Genomic DNA, 19,210 nt, shown 5'->3' with positions numbered 1-19,210 from the left:
TTCTGTAGGACTTTGACAAAAACTCTTTAGACATTTTACGATTTAAAAAGAGATGAATCAATGGAACATGAAAGACGACAAGAATTATATAAAAACTTAAAAACCTAAATCAACAGTACATGAACGGTACGGTCAATATTTTTTCGGTTGGTTTTTATTGAATTAAAAACCTAGTTAATTATTGGATACTGTTATGGATTTATATAAAAACTATCGATTTTATTAAAATTAACCTATTAATCGGTTCGGTATGATTCAATTAGTTAAGTTGGTTTCAATAAAACCATCGATTCCCCCAGCGCCACGATTGTATCAACCCATAACTAAAGTTCTTGAGATCAAATCAAAAAAATATCCTAATTGAAAGCTCTACAGACCTCAAATTGGGTATCCAACGTAGGGAGAGAAAAAAAAAAAAAAAAAAGGACAAAGGTGGCATCAAACATCTATTATATCTGGTGAATGTGAGGGCAAGCCAATTTGGATGAGTGGCCGAACTGATTGTAACGTGTGCATGTAAAGTAAAAAGGCACATTTACTTTTTGAAACCGTCCCATCATCTCGGTTTTTCTTCGTTCTCGATACAGTTCAATTAATTTCGATTTTTTGCTTAAAACGTCAAGTAAAAGTCATAAGGAGAAGTTTGGACACGGAATCTTGCATATTTCTGTAAGACTTTGACAAAAACACTCTAGATATTTTTACGGTTCAAAAAGTGATGAATCAATGGAACATAAAAAACGACAAGAATAGAAATTCATCTCACTATTTTAAAGTAATGCAAAACAAAGTTAGGCAAAGATAAAAAGTTTCGATCACACGAACTGGAAGAAATCAATCAAGATGAGACTCAAAAACTGAGTCCACTGAGATTAGTATTTAATAAGAGATTTATATCATAAATAGGGAAGATATCTAATACTCCCTCCGGATCAAAAAAAGAGTCCACTTAGTCTTTTTTTCTTGGATCAAAAAAAGAGTTCACTTAGCAAATCAAGAAAGAATTAACATTATTTTTTCATATTTGCACCTATTAAGTGTTATATGATCAAATTCCAATACCTATTTAATTACGGGTAGTTTAGTCAAATTACCTATTTTTGTCTAGGAGTTAATATTTTCTTAAGGGGTGTGCAAATGGCTAAGTGAACTCTTTTCTTGATCCGGAGCGAGTATCTTGTTGCTTGCTATTTAAGATCTTTAGAATACTTTGCAGCTTACTGGTTACTACTCGAGATGGCTAAAACTAATTTAGATCTTTAGGAGTAGCATAATAGGTTTCGTAGTTGGAACTTTGGTGTTAATTAGGCTTGTAGTCTTTTTCATCATGCTAGGCCCAAGTCAAAAAATTTAATGTTTCATTATTTTCAAACTTAATATATAAAATATATTTTTTACACATATAAACTTATAAGGTACAATTTGATATTTTTTTCAATTTATTTTTACTAGGGAAAAAGTATAAATATACTCGTCAACTTTGCGATTTAGAGGAGATATACCTCTCGTTAAAAAAGTAGTGCATATATTTGCAATATTTGTGTAACGTCAAAAGTATATATGCACCACTTTTTTAACGAATATATATCTGCTCTAAATTAAAAAGTTGAAAAGTACATATTTGCACCTTTTTCCTTTTTATTAAATTAAAAAACTTACCTAATTATTCTCGATTTTATTTATTAAAATAAACCTATTAATCAATTCGATATGGTTCAGTTAATTAAATTGGTTTTCAAAAAACCATCGACACCCAAGCGGCCACGATTGTATTGATCCATAACTAAAGTTGGTTAGATGGAATCAAGAAACAATCGAATTGAAAGCTGCATATCGACCCCAAAATGGGTATCCAACGTAGGGCCATTTTTTTTTTTTTAAAAAAAAGGCAAGGTGGCATGTAAAGTAGCTGGTGAATGTGTGGGGAAGCCAAGTAGGATGAGGGTAGCAGCGCGTGCATGTAAAGTACAAAAAGTAGGCAGGCACATGTGTTTGTCAGCACAGATTCCCTCCCACTTGACAGTCTGCCTATCTCATCTCTTTAGTGCGCCTCTTCAAACACCTCTCTCTCGTAGTTTCTAGTTCCACCACCTCCACTCTCTCTCGGGTGTTTGACCATGGCTTCCCTGATTGAATCTGCTTGGACGGTAACACTTTTTTCTCTTCTTCTCTCCATGTTTATTTATTAGCCCTAGACTAGATTGTACTGGTTTGGCTTTTCTTTTAACCGCATTTTGAGATTGCTGTTTCATTTGTGGATCTACTTAATTAGCCGTCCTTGATAATCTGTCTGTTTGCTGCATGAGTAACACTATACAGCATTGTTTCTATCGGAATGTTAATCAGCGTATGGTTTTGATTATGATTTATAAGTTAATTTCTCCATGCATGATTTGGTTGTACGATTGTTGGATGAAACCGCCAATTTTCCTCTGTTTTTTTCTTTTTTCTTTAAGTAAGGTTTTTGATTTTACTGAAGTTGATTGTTGAAGATATAACTGCAATTTACAGATGTGATCGAGATTTTGTTGACTTTCAGGCGTTTTCGCCATATAGCTTGCTTTGTCTGAAACTGCATCCTTACTATCAAATTCTTACAACAAATAAAGAAACTGAAAAATTCCCTGGATATCTGGAAGGCAATGTAGAGAACTATAACACCCGTGAATGTCTCTTTTCTGAATGGACAGGGACAGCACTATGTGAGTCAATTATGAGCAATACAACATTAGAGGAAGACCTTGGTTAACAAATGTTTCAGCATGGTAACTCATGAAGATTCAGTTACCCACATGCTGTGAAACAAAAGAAAAATGTGCCATGCTCCAGGTTCTCTGTGGAACAATTTGGGTTGTACGGTGCAGTGGTTGGTACTTAGCTTCTTGAATAGGCTCCATAGTCTGCTCGAAAATTCTGGGAACTGCCCTGCTATGCATTATGTGGGATTTGTGGGAAGAGAGGAATAGTCAATGTTTTGAAGGGAAATAAAAAGCAATTAGTTATGTGGAAATTAAGCTGCCTTATCAACCCTTTTTAAATTTTTTTGGGGATAACTGAGAATTTGCTGGGTATTTGGCCAGGTTAGTGGCACTGGCAGAGCTCGAACTGGTGATGTGCACATATGCCACATCCCATGTTGAGATCTCTGGAGCTGTAACTCATTTTACAGATATATGACACTCACCTGGTGCTCTTTCACGAATGTAAAACCCTTATTTATAAACAGAGTTAATAAAAATCTAGACATCACGTGCTGTTGCGGTATGTTGTGACTTGTCAGGTTGCATGCTATTTGCACTACATGCGAGTCCACACCAGTCTCTTCACAAAGAAATCTGAACTAATGTCTTAGTTTGAATAATACTTGCGGGCGTTTGATGCTCGTCATGAGCTGTCTTGAGGATAGGAGAAAGATAGAGATGATAAAACTTTTGTGGCTAGAAATATTGGCTTGCAGTTTGAGACAGAAGGAAAAAGTAGGGTGAAGCAATGGGGTGTTAAAATACAACAATCTAAGCGGTGTTAGGTGTTCTTCTCTATTCTTTTGCTCACTTTTCCATTTTGAGGACCTCTCCTCGCAGTAAAGTTGATCCTAACATAAAAACACATTTTGAAGGTTAAAGTTTATTTTTGGTTATCAAATCACTATAAATTTTAATTGCAGCAGGCTGCTTCCATATTTGCTTGTTATTTAGTGCTGAACTTGACAAGAAATAGATAGTTAAATTCATAGTTTGATGTTGTTCCTTTTTCGATTAAATAAGTTTAAGTGTCTGTATTGCATCTTATGTGTAATTACAAAATGCAAAGTACTAAAACCTCCTGTTTTTCTTCTTGATGTTTCAGTATCTGGTTACAAATTTCAATGACTTTCAATTGGCTTGTCTTGGAAGTTTCTTTCTTCATGAAAGTGTTTTCTTCTTGTCTGGACTTCCTTTCATTCTTCTCGAAAGGGCAGGATGGTTGAGCAAATACAAAATTCAGGTATCACTTTTTACTCTATTGAGTGAATTATAAGGATTTTTTTTTTTTTTTTGATGAAGTAAGTGGTTGTATTGAAAAGCATCAAGTAGATGGAAGAAAGTTACAGAGAAAAAAGTAGGTGATAACTCCAGAACACAAAAAAAATAAGTAAGATCTGGGAGTTAAAACCTATAGCAAAAATCAAGGCTGTTAAGCCATTGAGAGGGAACTAATGAAATCTAAAAGGGAAATTGCATCATTTACAGGGGAAAGATTGCTCCAGCTAAAAAGATACAGTACGCTTTTAGATCTCAGGGAGCAGTTAGGAGTCGAAATCACTTCATGACACCTGCTGTTTCTTTCCATCCAAATACACCAAAATATACAGGCTGGTACCATTTGCCAGATTTTCTCGATGGATCTATCCACTTTCCATAGGCTCCAACTAGCAACTGCTTCTTTTAGGGTGAGTGGTGTTGACCAGCTGATACCAAAAACTGCACAATACATGGACCAAATGTTTGTTGCCGCAGGGCAATGTAAGAACAAGTGATTCACTGTCTCATCTGTAAGGTGGCACATGAAGCATCTACTAGCTATCTGAATACCCTTCTTCTTGAGATTGTCTTGAGTGAGAGTACCATTTAGAAGAGCTGTCCAAATGAAACATTTGACTTTTGGAGGGAGATTAGTCTTCCAGACCAGTTTCCAAGGCCAGTGGTCAGTTAAAGCATTTGTCATGTTAAGTCTGCTGTAGCCTTCCTTGACTGTGTAGGATCCTTTGCTTGAACCATTCCATTTGAGACTGTCTGGGATGTGAGGATTTACTGAGCAACCTTCTAGCAGACTGTACAAATTAGTGAGCTCACCTAACTCCCAATCTTGCAAATTCCTTCTGAAGTTTAAGTCCCAAATGTTGCCTTCTCTATTGTTTGCGACTGTTGCATCCATTGAACCTCTATTGTTTGCGACTGTTGCATCCATTGAACATTCTCAGGATGTCTCAGTTTGAGCAGGACAGATCTTAAATAAGATGGAAATTTCTCTTTAAGTGATTCATATTTCGAGTGAAGTATATATTTCATGTTCATGCATCATAATGTGTCTAACATAAAGAGACTGGCCTTTTCTCGCCAAACCAAGTGGATAGCACCATAGCCCTTCAGAAAGGAGATTTTTGGTTTTACCTAGAAATTTGCCAGTTCCTATATGTTGTATGCTATTCTTCCTGCTTAAAAAGTTATCAACCACATCATATTTTGTATCAACAATTATATTTAGAGTATTTGATGAATCGCTTATAAGTAATAAATTCTTTTTGATGAATCGCTTATAAGTAATAAATTCTTTTTGAAAGCAATATTTCCGACAAACATCCAAATGCCTCCTAAACCTAAGTTTTGCTGACATTTGACTTGCTTCTTTCTTTTATCCTTTCGAATTCTCTCACATCAGAAGCTGGTTGTTCCAAAAGTTGGTGGTTAATATGTCCTTTTCCGTTGGATATGTCCTTTTCAGATGGATATTTGACCTTATCTTACTGAATTTCAATATTAGAGTTCCTGACCTCTGATTTCTTGCAGACAAAAAATAATACCCCAGCAGCTCAGGAGAAATGTATCACTCGCCTGTTGCTGTATCATTGTTGTGTTAATCTCCCACTTATGATGGCATCCTATCCCGTCTTTAAGTTAATGGGGATGCGAAGTACTCTCCCGTTGCCATCCTGGTACTTTCAGGTTCTTTATGTACTAATGCTTAGAAATGACATACTTGTATATGATTATCTTAAAGTTTGGTGATGGTGACAGGTGCACAGAGTTCTATCAGCTGCAAAATATTGTTTTTTTTGTCTTCTAATCTTTTCCTTATTCTATTTGTTTTTGTTTGGGTTGGCGTGGGGTATCGAATTTGTTATTTTGTTGTTTATTGACGTCTTGGGAGTGATTGCGAATATTTTGCTTCTGCAGGAAAGTGATCTCCACGCAAGTATTTTTCTACTTTATCCTGGAGGATTTTGTATTCTATTGGGGACACAGGATCTTACATACTAAATGGCTCTATAAGCATGTCCACAGCGTCCATCACGAGTCAGTAAAGATTATTATGTTTTCAAATCAATATTTTCATTTGTGTTTTTTGTCCAATCATTCACAGCTAGTGCTTGTTACATCCACAGGTATGCAACACCATTTGGATTGACTTCTGAATATGCTCACCCTGCTGAAATTCTCTTCCTGGGATTTGCTACAATAGTGGGTCCAGCCATCACTGGGCCCCATTTGATAACATTATGGTTGTGGATGGTACTTAGGGTCCTTGAGACAGTTGAAGCACATTGTGGTTACCATTTCCCCTGGAGCCTCTCAAACTTCTTGCCATTATATGGGGGGTCTGTACACAAATTTACTCTTAGAGAACTGTTAATATATTTGTTTACATTTTGCATATCAACTATATGTCTGAAACTGCTGCTTTTGGTTATCAGGGCTGATTTTCATGACTATCATCACCGATTGCTCTATACAAAGTCTGGAAACTATTCCTCAACATTTGTTTACATGGACTGGTAATTCTCTACAATAAATTAACAATGAGAAAGTCAATTTCGTGTTTGAAATGCTACTAAAATACTTGAAGATCATTTTGTGTGGTAGTGTTGATTCTATAGAAAATACAAATTTCCGTATTTTACCAGAATCAAGTATATTTATACCTCACTTTGGCAGCTAATCCTTGCTGTCATACAGCCCCTCCCGTAAAAGAGAAATAAAGAAGAAGAGAGATATATTAAAAACGGAAGAATAGAAAAATATGGTGAAGTTCATTTTCTAAGTGTTGGTTCTCCTTTCTTACAAGTTCTACTTGATGCTGCTTAGGAAAAGCCATGATTGTTTTTGAAGTTACAGTCTCTGAAAGAAATGCTATGCCTTTAATTGGATTGGCTTTGATATTCTTATTTTTCTAAAGTTCTAAAATCCGAATTTTTAAATTGGAATTAGATTTATAATATTACTTTGGTGAGTGCATTTAGAAAAACCAAAAACTCAGATTACCATCAAAACAAATCAGGAGCCTATGCATTTATTATTTAATACGGTTGAGTAAACTGTGGGAAATACAGATCTGTGAAAATTTAAACTGTGGGAAATACAGATCTGTGAAAAGATTTTGTAACTTCAAATAAAATAGCGCTAAGTGGATCTCTGGAAACATAGTAGTCAGTCTTGTCAGCCGTGAAGAGACACTTGATTTTTTTTTTTTAATAAAGGTGTAAAGTCTTACATTAATGCTCAGTACCAAAGTTACCAGTTTCAAAAAAAAAAAAAATAATGCTCAGTACCAAGGTAGTACAGAAGAGGATACAAAGCTGGACTTGTCCAAATCAGATGACAAAAGACTAGCAAGTCCAGAAACTCCAACACATCAGTAGCAGCACTTGGTTACCTTGTGCATTTGTAGAAAAATGTATGCATGTTATGCAGTTTCAGTTTCTTTAATCCTAAAAGAGCATACTGATGGCAGAAATGTTTCTCCCAGGCTAAAGTAAATTAGCGTAGAGCTCCTTAATTCTATTAAGAGTTGGCATGAAAATAATAACATATCTCTGATGAAAGCCTTGAGCATTAAGACACTGGAAGTTTAGGACATTGTTGTCCATGCCTTTTTCATTTTTCATTATGAGCTGCTGATGCTCCCGTGTTCATGCAACAAATGCTGACTGCTAATCTCAATCTCAGTGATGTATTTGATAAATTTTTGGAAGTTTTCATTTTAATTTCACTGCCTGAAAGATTGAATAGAAAGTATTTGAGGTATCATGTTGTGCGTGGATGATTTGATGGATCTCTTTCTTTCGTTAGGTTATTTGGTACTGACAAGGGTTACAGAAGATTGAAGGAGCTGAAGAGTGATGCATGTGAAACTGAGGGAAAAGAAATGTAGAGTGATAAGGGTATGTTTTGGCTGGCATCAGAAGATGGATTTCTGGCTCAAGAGCATATAGGTAAAGGTTTCTGTTGTTGAACCTCGATCTTATGCTTGTGTTAAATGTAGTTTTGACTCAATGTCGTGTATTCTGTAGTATCAGTTAGATCTTAGAAGCATGTCTTGGAGAATTTTCTCCTTGCAAACGTGTCCGCCTTCTATTGGCCCTTTAGATAATTCAAGTTCCATTCTTTACCATGTTTGAGATGCTACTTCTCATTGATGGACCTATTTTGTTGAGACCAACTTAATCTGAATTTTTGATCTCTAATACAATGCCCGCAATTTGTCAATGAACTGGTTTTTGGAGTGTCAAAACAATCTGTTTAATATCCATAGAAAAAGTGCTTTTCATTGTTATATTTTTTTCTGTTTCAACTTCTCTGAAGTTTTTCTTTGCTACAGTTCGGAATTGGCAGGAATGTGAGGCAAAAAATATATGTACCTCCTCCTTTCCTAGTTACTATTGAAACCTTGAGCTCCAACTTCTATTCATTATGTTATGGAAGCATTTTATTAGACATTATTTCGAAGTTTGCTTTTCTGTTGGTCTCTGGACTGGTTAGTGGAACTTTCGGTGTATATGCTGAAATTTTTTAAAATGAAGAATATGGAGATACGGGATGGGCGGTTGCAGCTTACTCAACCTACGCCAGTTAAAAATTGGATTTCAGTTCCACTAAAAGACATTCCCTCTTTTTACCGTCCGTTCCACCTCTAGACTCTATGTATGGACCTAACTACACCCAAAAAAAAAAAAAAAAAAAAAGAACGATCTTTGATCAATATTTGCGATGATAGTTTCGCTCTGAAAATCCGTCTGAATTTGGAACAGAAGTATGAACATGTCCATTGAACACTAAAGGGTCGTTTGGTTATACATAGGTATTTAGGTTCTATGTATAAAATTTAGCACATCAAATACTGATGTTTGGTTATCAGTTTATAATCTCACATAAGGAAAACATGTATAAGCTATGTGTCAATTTCTGTAGAGAATTTTATGTAGGTAGAAGATGAAATAATTAGTACATGAATTATTAAATCTCGCATAACAGATTTCAGCATTATCGCATAACTCTAACCAACAATCAAAGGATCCCTAATAGTGATTTTGATGCAATAAAGTAAAAGTTAAAAAGCGATTTTTTGTAAAAAAATTCTAGTTAGTGTTAGTGTGGATGAGGACCCTTTTTCTCTACAATGTAAGCAAATGGGCTGGTATGATCATCGTGTCTACATAGCAATTACTAGTACATTCAAAAACTGGTCTCTTATGGCAACTAGGAAACTAAATATCACAAGGTACTAAATGATTGTTGCTACATGATTAGAGTTTACACGCATCCAACTGTCTTGACTTGCTCAAAGATATGTTGTATTTGGTCAAAAGATTATTATTAAAAAGAAAAGAGCCAACAGAAAAAAGAGTTGTGTAAGGCTTGTAAAAGCTGTAATAATCAAAGCTACGTGTAAAGCATGAGTGAGGACGTGTAGCCCAAAAATAACATCGCAAACGCACTATCCTGGGGCCTATAAGGAGAATATTTGATAGTGTATCATAAAGAACTTGCAAACTCCTGCCAAGTGGTGGAGACTACTGTTAGTGAGAGAGACTTGTACAAGAAAGTTGTTCTTTTGGGGCAACAATATTTGTAGCTTTATTTCGATGTTATCTATATAAAGGCTATCTATAAAATTGACTAACTATAAAATCATAATCATCAACTGTGATGTTCAAGGATTAATCATTCCGTATCCGTGACTTGTTAGACCACCCCATTTGAGTTATAGTTAAAAATTTATTTGTCATAACTACCTCTAAAATTTATTTATGAATAATAACTACCTTATTTTTTATTTAATTTTTATAGCTTTATTTTTTCAAAATTACATTTCATAATTAGTCCAGTAATTTTTGAAATAAATGTACCTCTCTATTCTCTCATTACACATTTAAGATTTATCATCTTCTCTAAACCCTAAAAAAAATTCTCTCTCCTCTCTCCCCTTCCCCTCATTGCCGCCTCTCTCCCTCCCTTTCTCTATCTCCGGCCTCTCTTCTCCTTCAGCCAAACTTCGTGAGGCAACTGAGCGTTAAAGCTCGTAGAAACTATAGCAACATCGTTGTTGCACAAGTTGTTGCTGCTTCCTAGTCGAATAACAACCATGACTTTACTCCGGCGGCTGCTAAAGCCGTCGATGCCGCTGCCGTTGCTCCTGTTGTTGATGATGATGAGGTGGCAGCGATGGTGGTGGAACGACGCCAAATCTGAGAATACAATCAGATCTGAAAAAGAGGGAGCAGTTATCATTTCATCATCTTTTTATTTTTTCTTTGTTTGAACAGAGTCCATTAACAAAAAGATCAGCAATGGAGTTATTCCACAAAGCAAAAGTAATACGTTTACAAAGTCATCATGACAAGTATTTAACAGCTGATGAAGATGAAGAATCAGTAACACAAGATCGTAACGGTGCTTCAAAAAATGCAAAATGGTTTGTTGAATTTGTGGAAAAAACAGACAATGTTATACGTTTAAAAAGTTGTTATGGAAAGTATCTTACTGCTTCAAATCAACCTTTTCTTCTTGGTATGACTGGTAGGAAAGTCTTGCAAACTTTGCCTCAAAGACTTGATTCCTCAATGAGGAGGTTTTTTTCCAGTTTGTTGTGGTGGTTCAGTAGGATTTTTGGAGTGGAGTAGGATGGTGGATCGAAAGAAAGGCGGCGGAGGAAGGAGAAGGGTTTTTCCAGTTGTTGTGGTGGTTCAATAGGGTTTGTAGTTGTGGTGTTTTAGTATATTTTTGTATATTTCAATGTACTGTTTTAGTATATTTCGTTATATTTCAATGTATTTTTAATTTACGAAACAGTTTCTGATACATTTCATTGTATTCCATTATATATACGCATACTACAATTTTATATTTCTTAAACAATCAACCATATTTCATTGTATTCCAATGTATATTTTTTTGTATTTGAAAATATTTCTAAAAGTTTGGAATGGAGTAATTTGGAGAGAGAAATGTGGGTTGTTATGAAACTTCAACCGTTATGCGTGATACATGGTTGATTTAATTTGACTTACCATTTAAAATGAAAGAAGAAAATATGTGTCATAAATACAGCCTATTTTTACTCTGCCAAATTTTATATATTCGTGTATTTCAAAAATGCGAAATACAATCGAATACAACAAAACCAACAAAAAACTTTTGAATGGACTGATTTTTGATAGAGAGATGTTAGCTGTAATGGAACTTCACGAAGTTTGCGTTAATCATGGAACCATTAATTCAAATTACCATATAATTTGAAAAAGATTTTTATTGCCATAAATATAGCCTTTTTTTAATTCAACAGTCACGCTGTATTTCACCGTATTTCAAAAACGCGAGATACAACTGAAATACAGCAAAAAACAGCTACAAATTGTAAATCTTTAACTTATAGCTATAACTTATTAGAAACTGTTAAAAAATAATTATTTGTGTAAGTTTTACTAATTTTAAATTAATCCAAGAATAATTAGCAAGTAGCAACCAACTTTATCAGCAGAATCTAAGCTCGAGGAAACAATATTTTCCAACACACAGACTTCAAATAAGAGGGAGGAAACTTTAAAGTTAAATTGAATTAAATTAACTTAGTATTTTAAAATTAAAATTTATATATTTAAAACCTAAAACTTTATCTATATTTAATTTGATTAAAAAAAATTAAAATATTAATCAAAATTCATGCCATTTAAATCTCCAAAAACAAAAAGAGTCACCTAAATGATATCATTAGACATACAAGTGAAACTTTTTTTCCTTTTGACATAGTCTTAATTTGTACATACTACATCCCTTGGCTAATTGCTGCATCTACTTTTCACATTAAAGCAGTGCAGAACAAGGCCAACGAAAGCTAAAACTCTCTTTGGGGAATCCTTTTTTCCCCAATCCCCTTCATTTTCTTCCAATTAAAACCACCTAAGAACTAATCTAAAACCGGACACCTCCTTGACCCCATCCTAACCCCCCCCCCAACCCCAACCCCACCTTAATTGGATATAAGGGAGGTTGGAGAAGGATAGAGTGTACGCGACCCAAAATTAAAAAAAAAAAACAACACAACGTAAAAGAAAAAAGAAACTTCGATGCTATTACGTGTTGTTCCTCAGATCAACCACGACAACGCTGACATTGTCGGAACTCCGCCTCGCGAGGGCTAGTTTAGTCAAAAGCATTGAAGCATCAGAGCAACCCTGGTCGGAATTCACCACGCCGACGGGTCCATTTTCCGGCATAGATGCTGGCGCGCTCGATACTGGCGGTGCCTTCCCTTTCAGGCACATCCCGGCAACGCCACATGCAGTGTCGTTTGAGACTACGTCCCACAATCCGTCACTTGCCAGAATCAAACAGTCATCTTCTGCCGTTCGATCCGTTATCGTCACCTCTGGCTCACATATTACATATGGCTTCAAATAATTATCACCTGCACATTATCCACAATTCACACAACACCATAAGCATTCCAACGTCCAATTCAGTGATCAAAGTAAAACATCGACAGATCTGTATAATATACACTCTATTATATGCTTCCTCCTTTTCAATTTGTGTGGCACTGTTTAACTAGTTACAAAGTTTTAGAATTTCTTTTAAAGAAGATTGGGGTCTAGAATAAATCTTAAATGTTTGTATGACTATAAATCATCTATTAAGATTGAAAAAGGAAACTTTAAATTAACTTGTTTCCGATTATAAAAAGGTGATATTATTTTTGGATCGACTAAAAAGAAAAGTGTATTACACAAATTATGAGGAAAGAAATAGCTATATATTGGAACAGATCTGTATCAATTGAACCTCCTTGTCGAGAAATTAAAAATTATGCTTGTATAAACGAGGCAAAAATAATCCTTTTTTTTTTTTTTTATATATAAAAACCAGTGAATTATCACACAGAAGAAGTTTTTAGTCTCTTCGTGACGATGGCTCAAGTTTTGGAGATATGAATTTTATGCGTGACATTCTGCATTTTTCTTCTCCTCATAAAATTCGTAGATAACTTAAAATTCTGAATCTGTTTCAGAAGAGTTTCAAGTTTTACTTACCAATGGCTCTAGACATGGCCAAAACCCCTGAAACGCGAGGGCCATCCCAATAAATTACTCTACCACCAGCTTCTTGGATCCGGTTTAGCTCATCTGGACGATCGGGCTGAAACATAACATATAACCATAAATTAATTAGTTCATAGAAAAAGATCAAAGCATCAGCTTTATCACCCCAAGAGTTGGACAAGAGATTTACTTTTTGATCGTTAGAAAGAGGGATAGCTTTGCCATTTCGGCAAAGAATAGCTCTGGAATCACCACAATTCGCGACAATAATCTTGTCGGGCGTTACAACTGCGACTACCGCAGTTGAACCAACAGCGTCACATTCCGGTGTTTGCATTTCGCATCGGCATGTAGCTCGAGTAACCGTCTTATTCCATGCAATCACTTCTTTCTCCATACGATGGAAGCTTCGGTCCATTGCAAGCTCCCATTCATCATTTCCTTCGTTATTCTCCAACTCTTCCTTGACCAACTCGTGTAACCTCTCTTTACACTTCGTCGCCACCTACAAAAATCCACACACATCTACATAAATATTTGCCCATAATTTATGAGATTAATTAATAAGACAGCTAATTTGCTACATACGTTACATGTTAAAATTCTCTTGCTACGAACATGTGTTACATGAAAAAATTCTTCTTGCTACAAACACGTATTACATATACTGCAAACCGGGACCCATGTAGTATTATAGTATTTGAATTATCTGAGAATAAATTTATATATAAAATCTTACTAAGAATAAATTTATATGTCTAAAATATAAATTAAAAATTTTAATACATTCAACGCTGGATCCATAAAATTTCAATCCTGAATCTGCCTTTGCAGGTAAAAATTCTTTAGCAGCAACATAAATTCAACGAGTTGAACTAAACACAATATTTTGAAGAAAAAAAATCATTAAAATATCGACTAATTTTAATTTCTGAACCCATAATTGCACCTTTAAAGGTGCAAGGGGTTCAGTGATGAAAATATAAACGTTTAACTATCAAATGTAAATCTTGGATCCGCCCAATCGCAATAGACACGAGTTAAATTCATATCATAAACATAGCACATGGGCAAATTTGTAAGCAACCGGAAACTTCATAAATGCAAAGAGAGAGTTGATAATTTTGGGTATATATTTACGTACATGAGAGCAACCATGACCATCATAGACGCCAAAATAATGCAAATCTCCACTATTCTCTTGTTCCATTTGGAGAAAAGAAGGATGAATCGCCACGGCATCTTCCATATCTCTTCTCCGTCCACAAACAGACGCAAAACCGAACTTTGGACATGCCACTGACTGAACAAGAAGAGAAGTACAATTCAAAGGACTCAAAATTGGAGCCACAATAATAGTTGGCGGTGACCCTTTATTAGTCACTAATAATCTCAGTTGGTTTTCCTCATCACTACAAGAATTTTCCACAGCGTTATCACAAAATCTTGAATAAATCCTTAATTTTGGACGTTTTATTCCGTTCTCTGTTTCAGGTGGAGTTACGAACTTTACCTTACGAAGCTCCATTCTCCGCCTTCTCGCCACCCGTGAATGACTCTCACACGGCGGCGACGGCGATGAATCAGTTTCAGGTACAACACCACGGCAAACCTCTGCCATTCACTTCTATAAACAACAAGACACTTTATACCCCTTTTATTGTTCACTTTGAGAAGTTATATATATATGTACGGCGACTTTGATAGGCCTTTAATACCCAGTTTATAGAACAATTGCTTGGAAAAATTGAGGGTAGGAAACAAAAGAGATGAAATGAGAGAGGAGAGAATGTAAATGGAAATCAATGGCAGAAACAGGAGGACCCAATATAAAGGAAATCACTTTGGGTGTGTGTCAGTTTTTTATAGAATACGAATTTAAAATAGAAAGACGGATTTTCAGACTTCATGATCTGAAACGTGTCACATGATATTTAGTACTGTATTTCTGTGCAGTTATTTTTACATATTAAAATATGTATAAATGACATTTTTATCACTCGAAATGTGAGAGAAGAATATTTGGCGGTCCATCTTTCTTTTTATAATCCATTAAAAAAGATGCAGATATTTATACTTAATTCTTTGTTTAACTTCAAACGTTTAATGTAACACGTCTTTTTAATCATAAAAATCTTAAAACATCTTTAATGTTATTTTCCTTTGTTATTTATATCTAAAATAAATATATTTTTCCTAATAAGAAAAGTAAGTTGGTACTATAACTTTAATGTATGTGTTAAGAAATTGTCTTTCTTTACTATGTGTTAAGAAATTGTGTTTCTTTACTAACTTTCGAGTTCAATCAAAGGCCTCTTGTGCATATATAATACCATATAAGTACTCTATTATTGTTGTTTTACGCTGATTTGGCTGCTTGTATGTAGAGTAGTACATTGGGTAGTGAAAGAAACATCATTAGAATGAGCAATTAAAAAAAAAGAAGGGTTAAACAATTGAATCATGAGTTTTAAGTGCATACCCGCCTAAACCAAGGAATTTGTGCCGCATGTTTCCCCTTACTATTACACTCGTCCTTTCTAATCTAACACGTATACACTAAAGCAAGCACCCTTGGGTCATAGTCCAAGGAAAAGCTAACACGAAATGTGGCAAAACAAAAACTTTCTCCGTGATACGTTACTGAATTTTCAAACAAAACACATTTGTGGTCCGCCTCAGTTTGTTAAGACCTAACCTTTCATCAACCAACATTAATTAAATCAAACTAAATTATATTTGTATAATAATACTGAAAACATAAAATAAAATAAAATAAAAAAGACGTAAACATTTTTATCACACAAGTTAAATATACAATAGCTAGATGCATTCTTTGTACAATGTGGTCTTAATTCTGACATGTTCATTAAATATAAGATGAAAATATTAAAATTGGAAGAGTATCTAGTCTAGTGTTAAAATTTTAAAAGGGAATAAAAAGGCTTTATACTTAATTCTTTGTTTAACTTCAAACGTTTAATGTAACACGTCTTTTTAATCATAAAAATCTTAAAACATCTTTAATGTTATTTTCCTTTGTTATTTATATCTAAAATAAAGATATTTTTCCTAATAAAAAAAGTAAGTTGGTACTATAACTACTTTAATGTATGTGTTAAGAAATTGTCTTTCTTTACTAACTTTCGAGTTCAATCAAAGGCCTCTTGTGTATATATAATACTCCCTTCATTTCAATTTATATGAACTCATTTGACTGGACACGATATTTAAAAAAAAAAAAAAGACTTTTAAAACTTGTGGTTCAAAATAAGCTTTGAAAATTTGTGTCGTAAATCATTCATAAAATAAATTTGTTTACAGAATTAGGAAAGAGGTTATTTATTTTGGACACTAACTAAAAAAAAAGCTCAACTAAATTAAAAAACCATATGAGTACTCTATTATTGTTGTTTTACGCTGATTTGGCTGCTTGTACGTAGAGTAGTGCATTGGGTAGTGAAAGAAACATCATTAGAATGAGCAATTAAAAAAAAAAAAAAGGGTTAAACAATTGAATCATGAGTTTTAAGTGCATACCCGCCTAAACCAAGGAATTTGTGCCGCATGTTTTCCCTTGCTATTACACTCGTCCTTTCTAATCTAACACGTATACACTAAAGCAAGCACCCTTGGCTCATAGTCCAAGGAAAAGCTAACACGAAATGTGGCAAAACAAAAACTTTCTCCGTGACACGTTACTGAATTTTCAAACAAAACACATTTGTTGTCCGCCTCAGTTTGTTAAGACCTAACCATTCATCAACCAACATTAATTAAATCAAACTAAATTATATTTGTATAATAATACTGAAAACATAAAATAAAATCAAAAAGACGTAAACTTTTTTATCACACAAGCTAAATATACAATAGACAGATGCATTCTTTGTACAATGTGGTCTTAATTCTAACATGTTCATTAAATATAAGATGAAAAAATTAAAATTGGAAGAGTATCTAGTCTAGTGTTAAAATTTTAAAAGGGCATGAAAAGGCTGGAAAGATGGGACACGTGGTAGACTAGGAGATTGAGGTGAAGTAATAGAAGTCTTTATTAAGGTCCCACTGACAGAGGTAAACATGGACGTTGACGGATGGGACGAGCTGTCTCCAAAGCTTCATTGACCTTCGCGCTCGCCAAATTTGAAGTCTCTTCACTCCTCCGTTCCGTTTTGCTATGTGATTCTCACACGAAATTTAAATTGAAACAAATGCTGTTATAAATCTTAGTAGCTCAGTTGGTCGTTCAAATTTTTATCTCGTCAGTGAGGGTCAATTTTTCACCTTATAAATATCCCCCATTTTTTCTTAATTTTTTGAAAAAAAAAAACAAATGTAGTAACAATTTTTTGGAGGTTTGTTATTAACAATATGCTATTACTCCACTATTTAAATTTTAGATGTTAATATTTCGTTTTTATAGCACGTCACATTTTATGTCTTTCGATTTGATTGGATATAAAGTTTAAATAATATTTTATTTTTTGAATTTTATAGTCTTACTTATCCAAGATGTTTATAATATATTTAAAATATTATTTGAATTCTGTAATTTTAGAACAAGCCATGTCGAACTTATAAGGAATATCCCTAAAGCATGTTTGGTCAAGTTTTTTTGAAGAAAAAAATGTAATTTTGATTAGCGGCCGATATTTTTTCGTAAAAGTTGAAATAGTAGCTTTGCTCATGAACAACAACAACAACAACCCAGTGAAATTCCACAACATTGGGTCTGGGGAGGGCAGAGTGTACGCAGACCTTACTCCTACCAAGATAGGACTGCTGTTTTCGAAGTATTTATAAAATCTTGACCAATATGAATTGATGTTCTAATATTAACAAAATAAATTAAAATTGAATAAAAACACTACTTTTCAAAGATACTCTTGACAAAAGTATTTTTTCTTAATAATCAGATTGTGAAAGCTAATCAATTTATGTGACTGATATTTAACTGAGCATGGAGTTTTAAGAATGAAATATAGACTTGTAAAATTTATATTCTAAAATAAATTATAAAAAATTGATGTGTCGATAAATTATTATATAAAGAATAAAATATACAAATTTAATTATTATTATTATTATTATATAAAAAACGCCATTATTTTATAACAATTAAACAATAGGGAGCGTCATATAAAAATATCGAACGCAGGAAGTAGTATTCTCTACGGAGTTTAGTGCAACAAACCCGAAATTTTCTTTGCTGAAAACATGCAAAAGCTTCCACGTATCCTTATTCCTGCTGGCGAGCAATTCCACTCTGCCCTACTCATTGACAATGACACTCCACCTGACATATTGCCACGTTGCTCATCCCAATTATCCATTGTCAATTCAGTATCTCTTCCTTTTTGTCTCAACTATTCTTAGTAATTTCCACCAAAACAACTGGCTAACAACTTGATTAATGTTCGTTTTATTTTGTATTTATAATTTGATTGAATACAAAATTTTAAAATATGTAAAGAATCGTCTGATCTTAGTGAATAATACATCAACTGTGATGACCCTCTCGTTTAGTTATAGCAACCCACAATTCAAGAAGCCTAATTTGGTTGAGTCAAATTCTATTGTTGGTGCAACTGCATTGTACCCAACTCATAATGTAGATTTTGTCACCTAACGAAATGTAAATTGGATTTGCGTAGTGAAAAGAGTGGATAAAAGGTGATGACGCGTGCTAGGATGTATTAGAAGGAATTAATTAGGGTTGTTGGCACTTGGCAGCCTTGTTTACCCCGAAATTAAGTAATAAGTTGAATTCGTAAGTAAGGTATAGGATATGTGGACAAACTTTAATCTATTTTAATTTTTGGGGGAATATATATGTGGATTCGTGTATAACAACTTATATATATATAAATATATGTGTTAATAACGTGGATGAATATGTTAATATTATGGATTCAAGCTAAATATATATGTATATTGTGGTACTATATCATATTGGATAGATGAATCAAGCCAAAAAACACTACAAATCCGAACCAAAATTAGAGAGAGAGAGAGCTTCAATATAATTTCTATTATAATGTTCTAGACCTGAAAAAAGCTAACCCTTAAAAGTAGAGAAGTGCCCCCTATTTATAGTTTTGCCCATGGACCTCTCTTACAACATAAAGCCCTTTT

At 34.1% G+C, this 19,210-nt stretch overlaps 2 protein-coding genes across 3 annotated transcripts; one reads left to right on the top strand and one right to left on the bottom strand.

The window, feature by feature from the left end:
* The first annotated feature begins 1,917 nt into the window (after positions 1-1,917).
* LOC132052865 (methylsterol monooxygenase 2-2) lies at positions 1,918-8,247 on the top strand. Its single transcript, XM_059444569.1, has 7 exons — positions 1,918-2,147; positions 3,847-3,984; positions 5,547-5,692; positions 5,934-6,053; positions 6,143-6,355; positions 6,452-6,532; positions 7,827-8,247. Exons 1-7 carry the CDS (start codon positions 2,118-2,120, stop codon positions 7,906-7,908), a joined length of 810 nt encoding a protein of 269 aa, XP_059300552.1. The 5' UTR covers positions 1,918-2,117; the 3' UTR covers positions 7,909-8,247.
* Positions 8,248-12,100: 3,853 nt separating this feature from the next.
* On the bottom strand, positions 12,101-14,992 carry LOC132052864 (probable protein phosphatase 2C 24). Of its 2 annotated transcripts, XM_059444568.1 has the most exons (5): positions 14,586-14,992; positions 14,217-14,375; positions 13,263-13,577; positions 13,064-13,169; positions 12,101-12,441 (listed from the first exon to the last, which is right to left on the bottom strand). In XM_059444568.1, the coding sequence occupies exons 1-5, from the start codon at positions 14,691-14,693 to the stop codon at positions 12,107-12,109; spliced, it is 1,023 nt and encodes a 340-aa protein (XP_059300551.1). In that variant the 5' UTR covers positions 14,694-14,992; the 3' UTR covers positions 12,101-12,106. The 2 variants fall into 2 exon arrangements, with proteins under 2 accessions (XP_059300551.1, XP_059300550.1); XM_059444567.1 differs by having other exon boundaries at positions 14,217-14,990.
* Between the last annotated feature and the right edge of the window lie 4,218 nt (positions 14,993-19,210).

Source organism: Lycium ferocissimum, chromosome 4 (genome assembly GCF_029784015.1).
Source record: "Lycium ferocissimum isolate CSIRO_LF1 chromosome 4, AGI_CSIRO_Lferr_CH_V1, whole genome shotgun sequence".
NCBI lineage: Eukaryota > Viridiplantae > Streptophyta > Magnoliopsida > Solanales > Solanaceae > Lycium > Lycium ferocissimum.
This window is presented reverse-complemented; position numbering and strand designations above follow the sequence as displayed.